This window comes from Globicephala melas, chromosome X, assembly GCF_963455315.2.
Source record: "Globicephala melas chromosome X, mGloMel1.2, whole genome shotgun sequence".
Taxonomy (NCBI): Eukaryota; Metazoa; Chordata; class Mammalia; order Artiodactyla; family Delphinidae; genus Globicephala; species Globicephala melas.
Window position 1 is genome coordinate 86,189,248 of NC_083335.1, and position 10,746 is coordinate 86,199,993.

The 10,746-nt window shown below is 40.4% G+C and overlaps 1 protein-coding gene across 1 annotated transcript in view; it reads right to left on the bottom strand.

Annotated features, from left to right (window-relative positions):
- Positions 1 to 10,450, bottom strand: part of RP2 (RP2 activator of ARL3 GTPase) — a 44,286-nt gene extending 33,836 nt beyond the window's left edge. The window contains exon 1 of the mRNA XM_030849820.2: positions 10,170 to 10,450. Within this exon, the coding sequence (XP_030705680.1) occupies positions 10,170 to 10,271 (102 nt within the window). The 5' untranslated portion in view covers positions 10,272 to 10,450. The remainder of the gene's footprint in view (positions 1 to 10,169) is intronic.
- Positions 10,451 to 10,746: the final 296 nt, after the last annotated feature.

Below are 10,746 nucleotides of genomic sequence, written 5' to 3' on the forward strand. Positions count from 1 at the left end.
CAAGTTGGATTTGTCGCAGGTTGTGTAAAAATGGTTCATCATTAGAAAACCTTTCAATGTAAGTCACTACTATGTGATATCAACTCACATTTTAGTCCTAACTCTTATCACCCTGCTATGGGAACTTTGTTCTTCAGTAGATCTGACACACTTGCTGTAACTTATCTATGCCCTCTGATTCTCCTTTGCCCAGAAGGCTTTCTCCTAGTTCTTATACTTGCCCACCTGTCACACTTTTCCTGTGACGCTTTCCAGTTCCCTCAACCAGAAGCCTGCTCTCCTTTTTCTGAGTACCTACAGTACATTAAATACCAATCTGCATCCCCTTATGTATCTAAAACTTTGGACTTGAATCCTATAACCAATCTATTTAAAACAGAAACACCTCCTCCAATAATATTACCCCTTTACCCTTCTTTATTTTTCTCCAAAGCACTTAGCTTCTTTTTATCACACTATATATGAACTGTATTTATTGTCAGTCTCCCCGCTGCCCTCCATTAGAACATAAACTACATGAGCGAAGGGATTATCTGTTTTGTTCACCCGTTTTCCCCAGCACTTAGAACGGTGCCTGGCACCACAGAGGCCCTGCACACATACTTATTGAACCCATTTTAACTACTTAATCTTCATTACCTCAGAGTATAACCAGAAGTAGGTGGTCTCCAGGTATCTCTTGAATAAACAAATATGAAGCGTAACTGAGATTGATGATTATACACTTCTCCACACCCCATCTCTCTACTTCATCCCCAAAGAAGACAGACTCTGAAATGTATTTTTAGGGACATTCACTTAGGTCACTGTTCAAGTTGGCCAACTTCTGAGTAGGAAGATAATTATACACAAAGCCAGGCAGAGGCACTCCTTTTAATGTCAGTCCTGGGTCTCTCCATTTTACATACTCTTCTGTCCCTACCTGCAGTAAAAGGAGGCTGAGGCTGCCTTCCACTTGGTAGAGCCAGTGGAAGGGGATGGGAATGTGGTCATGGAGTAGGCTAATGGGATCTTGATCGACTCAGGAACATGCAAGAGTGGTTTAAGTTGGTTCTGCTTTAGGCCTTAAGGAGGATAAAAAACGTTCTCTGATCTTCTTCAGCTTGTCTTCTCAGCACCAGTCTACCTCCCACAGTGGGAATGAGATGATCTAGAGTGCCACCAATAGGTTTTTTGGAAAAGGAGTCCAGGAGTTGGCCTGTCTCTACCAAGGCCTCAAACTCAATGAGCAAGGGGAATCTTCAAGCTTCAGTTTATGGTTTCTCTCACTGTACCAGAAACTCCTTAAAAATTTTACATAAAATTTTGTGGGTATTTTCCTGGAGAATTGATTTGGGCTTCAAGATTCTGGCCAAATTATCTTTGCCTAAGACACAGACAGCAAGTTCAAAAGTTTGCAAGCATATTTATCTCCGAATTAAATAGGAAACAAACCACTGTTCGGATAAAGATAAAAAATAAAAGTTAATACTTCTTACTTAAAGGAATTCAGCTAATTTTTCTGGCATGGGAAATGATATATATTATAAGTGTACAGTATTAAACAGAAATTTCAACTATATTAATTATAATATATTATAATTAGTACTATATTAGTAGTTGTAGTTGAGACCTGTTGCAAATGCAGAAAGAAAATCTATTCTTAACTTTAAAATTACTGAGCTGCTGTCTTAGTCTGCTTGGGCTGTGTTATGGACTGAATGTTTGTGTCCTCTCAAAATTCATATGTTGAAGCTCTAATCCCCCAATGTGATGGCATTTGGAGGTGGGGACTTTTGGAGGTAATTAGATTTAGATGAGGTCATGAGGGAGGGGCCCTCACGATGGGATTAGTGTCCTTGTAAGAAGAGATCTCTCTCTCTCTCCATGCAGGCAGGCACCAAGGAAAGGCCACATGAGCACATGGCAAGAAGGCGGCTGACTACAAGTAGGAAGCAGGCTTTCACCAGTAAGAGCCGCAGAACTCTTGGCACACTGCAAGTCCGTCCAAATCCCTGCACTAACAGACTTGACCAAACTCTAGCATGGCTTCTACTAGCACAAGGCTTTGTCCCTAGAATGACCCCAGGTCCCCATTAAAATGCCTGCCTGAGGAAGCTCAACTCTGCAGGAGATTTTACTATTTGTTCTAGCCAACATCTGATGATAGGCCACTGACCTCCCTGTCTTAAAGCATTTACTAAAAAGGGCTTACAATTGTGACTGTATCTCTTACTAATGAGAAGTGTCCTTCTCAAGGACCTGAGATCCATTCCTATGAAATGTAATTATTAGGAAGGATAGGGCCTCTGTTTACCAGTCTCTGTGGGAGGATAAGATCCTAACTTCTAAAATTGCCAGCTAGGGCCTTCCCTGGTGGCGCAGTGGTTGAGAGTCCGCCTGCCGATGCAGGGGACACAGGTTCGTGCCCCAGTCCGGGAGGATCCCACATGCCGCGGAGCGGCTGGGCCCGTGAGACATGGCCGCTGAGCCTGCGCGTCCGGAGCCTGTGCTCCGCAATGGGAGAGGCCACAACAGTGAGAGGCCCGCATACCGCAATAAATAAATAAATAAATAAATAAAATTGCCAGCTAACACGACTGACCTAATCTTATTTACACAGACCAACTTTGTAATTTTTCACTTCTCTGACTCTACTGAGTCCCTGCTCTCCCCGCTCCCTCATTCTTCCTTAAATGGCTTAAGTCACCTCTGCACAAATCAGAATGGAGCTCAGCTCCTTCCCCTGTCAGTAATTACTGAACAAAAATCTGTTTTCACTGCTTTAACCAATGTCCAGCTGTATTTATCTCTGACACCAGACACTGGATCTGTTGGTACCTTGATCTTGGACTTCCCAGCCTCCAGAACTGTGAGAAATAAATTTCTGTTGTTTAAGCCACCCAGTCTATGGTATCTTGTTACAATGGGCTGAACAGACCAAGACTGGCTGCCATAACAAAATAATACAGACTGGGTAGCTTAAACAACAGAAACTTATTTCTCACAGTTCTAGAGGCTGGGAAGTACAAAATCAAGGTGCCATTGTGGTTGGCTTCTGGTGATACCTCTCTTCTTGTCCTGCAGATGGTTGCCTTCTTGAATTATCCTCACATGGTCTTTCCTGGGTGGGTGCATGGCAAGCTTTCTGATGCCTCTTCATATAAGGACACTAATCCTATCAGATCAAGGCCCCATCGTCATGACCTCATTTAATCTTAATTACTTCCTTACAGGCCCCATCTCCAAACAGAACCACACTGGGAGTTAGGGTTTCAACATATGAATTTGGAGGTGATTGCAGGGTGGGGCGTGGTGGGGAACCACAAACATTCAGTCCATAACTGCTGCCAATGCTGAGGAATTAAATGTGATTTACTACTCTACATATTTTATCTAGACACCTCAGTTCTCGTAGTTCACTGGGTGAAATTAATCCTATAACTAAAGAGTTCTATAGTATAAAATTATTTGGACTATCATTATGATCTACAAAGGAGAAACTTAGGATTTACATTGCTGTACTTACTTTCTCAACAATTCCTGAAAGCTCTTCAAAACAAAAAGTGACAATAAAAAACTTGAAGCTTAGTACCATAATAATTTTGTAAAAGTTACTAGTTCTCAAAGTGCCCAAAATCACAAACACGAAAGGTGAAGTTTTTAAACTACTTTTTCACAAGAATCACTTATGAAGTGAGCTTAGTTTAGGTCATATTTCTAACTACAATCCTTGAAAGGTATTGGATATACTCTCACAAATCAAAGAAACATTTCAGGAGTTGGAATTCACCTGATATAGCTAATAAACTAAGGTAAGTATTATTTTCCTAACAGAAAATAAAAGTGAACATCTTATTCTTTCACTGAGCAGTTATGCAAATTTTTCATTAAAATTCACCTCCACAGTTAAACTTCCATAGTGATAACCTAAGATGAAATAATGGCATTTGTTAGTTTTAATGGAAATCTGGTCTGGGTAGAAGTTCAAAATAAGACTCAGGAGTATAAGGAGCACTATACAGGCACCAGGCACCATTCTAAGTGCTTTATAATCTTTCACTCAATCCTCATAAAAACCCCTATGAAGGTTGTATACTATAATTATCTCTATTTTACAGATGAGAAAATTGAGGCACCCAGAGGGTAAATAACTTACCCAAGGTCACATAGTAAATGCTTGAGCTGAGTCTCAGACCTAGGCAGTCTGGCTCCTAAGTATATTCTCTTGGCTGCTTCTTCGTATTCAACCATATTCAAACAGAAGCCAATGTTTACTAGGTGAATAAATCAATGGAATAGAATTCAAAAACAGACTTATGTATATATTGACAAAGGTGCAAAGGCAGTTCAATAGAGAAAGGATAATCTTTTCAACAAATGGTGCTGGAACAATTAGACATCTATATGTAAAAAATAAAATAAAGAATCTCCCATACCTTGTATCATATTTAACAATTAACTCAAAATGGATCATAGAACCTAAACATAAAACCAAAAAGTCTAAAACTTCTAGAAGAAAACAGAGGAGAAAACGTTTGTAATCTTGGTTAGGCAAAGATTTCCTAGATGTGAAGCCAAAAACATGATCCATAAAAGAAAAAATTGAAAATTGGACTTTTATCTAAATTTTGAAAACTTTTATTCTTCAAAAGACACTATTAAGGGACTTCCCTGGCGGTCCAGTGGTTAAGACTCCGAGTTTCCACTGCAGGGGGTGTGGGTTCGATCCCTGGTTGGGGAGCTAAGATCCCGCACGCTGTGTAGCAAAAAAACAATAAATAAAATGTGAATCTTTTTTTAAAAAAAAGACACTATTAAGAGAAGACAAGTCATTATTTGGGAAAAAAATATTTGCAAGACACACATGACAAGGGACTTGTATTCAGGATATATAAAAAACTCTCAAAACTCAATAATAAGAAAACAAATAACCCAGTAAAAAAAAAAATGAGCAAAAGGTTTTAATAAACACTTCACCAAAGAAAATATACAGATGGCAAATAAGTACATGGAAAAATGCTCCACAAATAATTAGTCATTAGGGAAATGCAAATTAAGCCACAATGAAATACCACTACACTCCTATTAGAATGGCTAAAAATTTTTAAAAAACTGACCATACCAAGTGCTGGTGAGGATGCAGAGAAACTGGATTTCTCATACATTACTGGCGGGAATGCAAAATAGCACAGCTGCTTTGGAAAAGGGTTTGGCACTTTCTTATAAAGTTTAATATACAATTTCCATATGACTCAGAAATCCTACTCCTAGGTATTCACTCAAGTGAAATGAAAGCTTATGTTTATTCAAAAACCTGTATGCAAATGTTTATGGTAGTTTTATTCATAATTACCAGAATTTGTAAACAACCTAAATGTCCTTCAACTGGTGAATGGATAAACAAATGTGGTAAATCCATAAAATGGACTACTACTCAGCAATAAAAAGGAACTCCTGATACATGCAACAACATGGATGAATCTTAAATGTGTCATGCTAAGTGAAAGAAGCCAGACTCAAAAAGTTACCTACTACATGATTCCATTTATAGGACATTCTCAAAAAGATAAAACTATAGGGATAAAAAACAGATCAGAGGCTGGAGGCAGAGTTGACTACAAAGGAGCATGAGGAAATTTGTGGGGGATGATGGTACTGTTCTATATCTTGATTATGGTGATAGTTACATGACTGTATTTGTCTGTCAAAACTCATAGAACTGTACACTTCAAAAGGGTAAATTTTACATTATGTAAATTACACTTCAATTAAAATAACCGATTATTTAAAACTTAAACATTGTTAAGTCAGTTTCAAGGCAACATAGCTATGTAGCTGAAAGGTAATTTCATGAGTGAAAATAACAAATACCAGTACCTTGATCTTATATACATTGATGACAAGAGAAGGTGAAGTATTATATTTATATAACACACCATGTTGCTAAATATATAACCACAAAATAGAATTCATATCATCTAATTGATTTTTAATCTAATTTTACATCCTATCCCATTCTCTCTGTTCATTCAGATGTGCCTGAATGCTTCTACTGATGCTTACCTCTTCTCTTAAGATGCTCAAAGAATTAAAGAACTGGAAGGGATCTTAGGAAATTGAGGGCTGGAAAAGCTAAATGACTTGACCAGTGAGATATAGTACAGGGCAGAATGCAAATTAAAACCCCAGTCCCATACACTTTCCACTCCATGCACTTTTCCCCTTTTCCCACTTTATATGAGTGAAGAAATTGGAACCCCCATACACTGCTGGTGAAAATGTAAATGGTGCAGACACTTTGAAAAACAGTTAGGCAGATTCTCACAAAGTTAACCACAGAGTTACTATACGACCCAGGAATTCCACTCCTAAGTATATATCGAAGAGAAATTAAAACATATGTCTACACAAAAGCTTGTACACAAATATTCATAGCAGCATTATTTGTAATGGCCAAAAAGTGGAAACAAGCCAAACGTCCATCAACTAATGAATGGATAAACAAAACGGACAGTAAAATAAAATTTATTTATAAATAAAATGAAATAAAATATCTACTCTGTTAATGTCATTCAGCAATAAAAAGGAATAAACTACTGATATATGCTATAATATGGATGAATCTCAAAAACACACTAAGTGAAAGTAACAAAAGACCACATATTGTATGATTCCACTGATAAATGTCCTAAATAAGCAAATCTATAGAGATAGAAAGTAAAACTGTAGTTTCTAGGGGCTAGGAGGAGTGAGGAGTAACTACTTATGGATCTGGGTTTCTTTTGTGAGGGATAAAAAAGTTCTAAAATTAGATCATAGTGATAGTAACATAACCCTGTGGACTTGCTGAAACTATTGAATTGTACACTTTAAATTAGTAAACTGTATGGCATATGAATTTATCTCAATAAAGCTATTTTAAAATGAATAAACAAAGAACTAGTTACTTCCTTTAAGCAGCAACAACTTTATGTAAAGGATTTAAAACATGTTGACAAGTTTGACACTTCTCCCATCAAGAGGTCCCCTCCCCTTGGACGCAGGTGGACATCTGTGATTGCCTCAACCAACAAAATATAGCAGAAGTAATGCTACATCACTTAAGAGGCTAGTTAGAAAAAGCCATGCAGCTTCTGCCAGTCTCTCTTAGGACACTTGCCCTGGGAACCCAGCCATCACGCTGTGGGGAAGCCCAGGCTACAGGAAGAGGCCTCTGGCCCTTAGCCCCAGCTGAGCTTCCAGCCAAAAGCCAGCATCAACTTGCCAGCCAGCTCTGTGATTAAGTCATATTGAAAGCAGATCCTCCAACCCCCAGTCAAGCTGCTGCAGCTGATGCCAGATAAAGCAAAGAGCCAACCTAACTAAGCCCTACACAAATTGCAGAGTTGTGAGCAAAATAAGTACTTGCCATTATTCTATGCCATTAAGTTTTGGGGTGGTTTGGTATGCAACAATGGATAACTAGAATACCTCACGTACTTAAAAGGCTAAAAACAGCATCTAGCCCCCTACTCAATGCAGACACTTCTTCCTAGTAGGTCTCCATCCTACCTCTGCCTGAATGTTTTGACCAACATGGAGATCAGTTCTTCACAAAGCCACCCTTTCCACTGAAGAACAACTCTGGGAATTATGATCTGCCTTATACTAAGACTGGTTCTGTCCTGCCCAATCTCTGGCCCAAGTTCTATCCTCAGAGGTGACCAGTACTGTCTAACCCTCAGGACAGGCCTTTACCTTATTAAACAGTAGAGAAATTTTTACCAGGTTTGATTTTATAACTGAGGAACCTGAATGGACACAGATGTGTTGTCCATACTCAAAATCACAATTTTCATACCTATGCCATCATTTCTATTGTCTAGAAAGAGTATTGGTATGAATAACTAGAAGATGAAAGCTACTTTTCTATACTACTCATCTTCCCGTGATACTTAAATATTTCCTGTTTTAACTCAAAAAAGCCAGTCAGCTCTTCAAGGGCAGGGAAAATAATTCTTATAATTTTGAGTTTTCCTTGGTGTTTGAGAACATATATATTGAATAATTTGCTTAGTTATGGGAGGCAGCATACAGATAACAAGGATAAAAGCATTTCCTTCCAAATGATTTAAACACAGATCTTACAATCCAAAAATATTTCTCATCATGGCAATGTAGTAATTGTACAATAAGCTTTTTTTTCCAAGTCAGCAATAGAAAATGAGCTTCTTACACTGTTGATTACAGTATACCAGTTGTCATGACAACACTGAGTCCCCAAACATTCTTTCTAATTGAGACAATTTCTTCTAGCTTCAGTCCCCTAAGACTGACCCAATTACACAAGTCAAAACCCAAAACCCAGAGGGTGCCTCTCAATAAAGATACTCTGATTACACAACCTAAGGAAAAATCTAAACACCACTTTTCCAAGTTGCAAGGAAACTTTTCAGGCAATGCACTTTTCTTTTTCTTTTTGTACTTTCTTTTTTACAGCTAAGTCTTACAAGTTGAATGGTAATTGTCTGATATAACAATTGTCTGATATAAAATTGTTTATGTTATAGTCCATGATCACATTAGAGACCTAAACTTTTAATACAAACCATTCTGTTAATATACATCCAACGTATCTCATTTATGTTCTCTGGGCTGCATTTGCATCCCATTCTTTTTAAGGTACAATTAAAATCTTCTAGGAGCAAGCAAGACCATGCTAAACTCAGTAAAAGTATCACTGGACTAATACAGAACATTTGCGCACTACCCATACTGACCTCATGAGAGGTAAGGAGCTAGAAAAAAATCTTTAAAATCACATAAAATTTAGCAGGCTATCATAAATTAGAGGTACCCTAGAGTGAATTCTTAGTAATTCCAGAAGAAAAAGAAAAAATTCCCAAAAGAAAAAGCAATGTTGGGAAATGTGGTATCTCCACTGTCTCAAAATGTAAGCTGGTAATTCTTTCTCTAATAGTCCAGGAGAATTTTTAAAGGGGTTGTTTTCAGACAGAAAATATAGTATTTTCCACTGTTACATTATAAAATGCTTCTATCAAGTATGGATAAAAGAGAATTAATAAACAGATCATGCAACCCTGTGAAACAGGGGCAGAAAGATGGGGCTGAGGAGTCTGTAAAAAGCGTCCAATTTTTAAAATCTGACACTTGGAGAACCGAGTTTATGTGAATACATTCTGCTGGGGACTGGAAATCATGTAGGATGGTCTATGAAATCAAAACATTAGTAAGACATTTACTATAAAGTAGTCATGGATACAGATATGTTTATTAAGCAAGGAGTTAACTGTTCATAACACTCATTTAAAAGTCTTTATTTTCTTTTGGATGAGAAAAATAATTGATGGATCAAAGTATTTTACTAAACACAAATGGAGAACTATGTAGAAAGAGGAAGCATTATGAAATTTATGACTAAGTGCGCTTTGTGTAAGACTAGTGGACGTGTTCAAAGCTTTTTCGTTTCTGGCTATATAGAAAAGTAAAACTAAGGGCATTTTCATTCATGAAAGCAACAGTAAAATATTGCCTGGCTTATGCTGGTTATTTTCATCTTACGGTCTTAACACACATTCCAAGGCTGATTCCATTTTCATTATTCCTTTCGGGTAAGTGGAAGAGGAGGTCATACAAAGCTGTAGGTCAAACGGTCCACTTCGTCATTGAGAAAATTCAGCAGTGGAATATATCAGGAGGCACCAAAGAGATTTACTGGCTAGGGCAGACAAAAGAGAAGACAACCACAGAAAGAACACAAGCCGCGAAAGAGATGAGATCAGTTCCATGTGTAACTCGAGGACTGGACAAAACCCCGCTCGGAGCTGCGAGTGAAACGAGATGTGAGATTTGGGGCATTCCGGGTTCTCCTTCCTTCCCTGGAGTCCATCCTTGGACCGGAGGGCAGGGTGCACAGAGAAGGGAAAGCCCGAAGTGTCCATCTGCCTGGACAATGAGCTCTAGGGCCCCTTCCAGCGCCGCACCGCCCTCCGTGGAGCCCTCTCTGACGCTGAATTTCACTGCTCCCCCAAAAGTCATTCACTCCGACTTCAACTACTCGCGGGAGAGAGCGAGCGCGCAAGAGCGGCAGCTGCTGGGTCCGCCCCCTCAGCGCTGCCCGGCCACTGGGGACCCTTGCCGAGCGGGCTCGGGAAGGCTGAGACCAGCCACTACGTGACGTTGGTTACCTTCTCGCGCTGGTCCCAGCTGTACTGCTTCGGCCGCTCCTCCTCGCCCTCCGGCTGCGACTCCTTCTCAGCCTTCCGCGTCTTGGAGAAGCAGCAGCCCATGGTCCCGGCCCGCGGGGTCCCACTAGCCACTACTCCTCGCCGGCGCGCTGGCTCAGGCACCTCCTGGAGTTGTGGCGTGAACCCCGGGGTCCCGGGTCCCGCAGCACTCCGGACACCGCCCCGCGGAACCGCCAAACCGCCCGCAGCCTCGGTTCGCCGGCCAGGCCCAAAACCCCTTCTCTTTTTCCTCTCAGTCGCCTTGACGACCCACCGCAGCCAATGACCGCTCAGCGCCCTGGGAGCCAATCCAAGTCCCGCGAGCAGCCCTGCGCGGCCTATGAAGAGAGGCCGACTTACGCACACAGCCAATCCACGACCGGCTCCTGCGCCAGCCCCCAGGGGCGGGCCCGGTCGGCCCAGATGCACTCACCGCCACCACCACCCCCAACCCTGCCCCGCCCCTCCTAGGACTCAGCGGGGTTGTCCCGCTGCAGGGAGTGCAACCTCGGCAGACAGGTCGTTTTGCCCTAGGTTC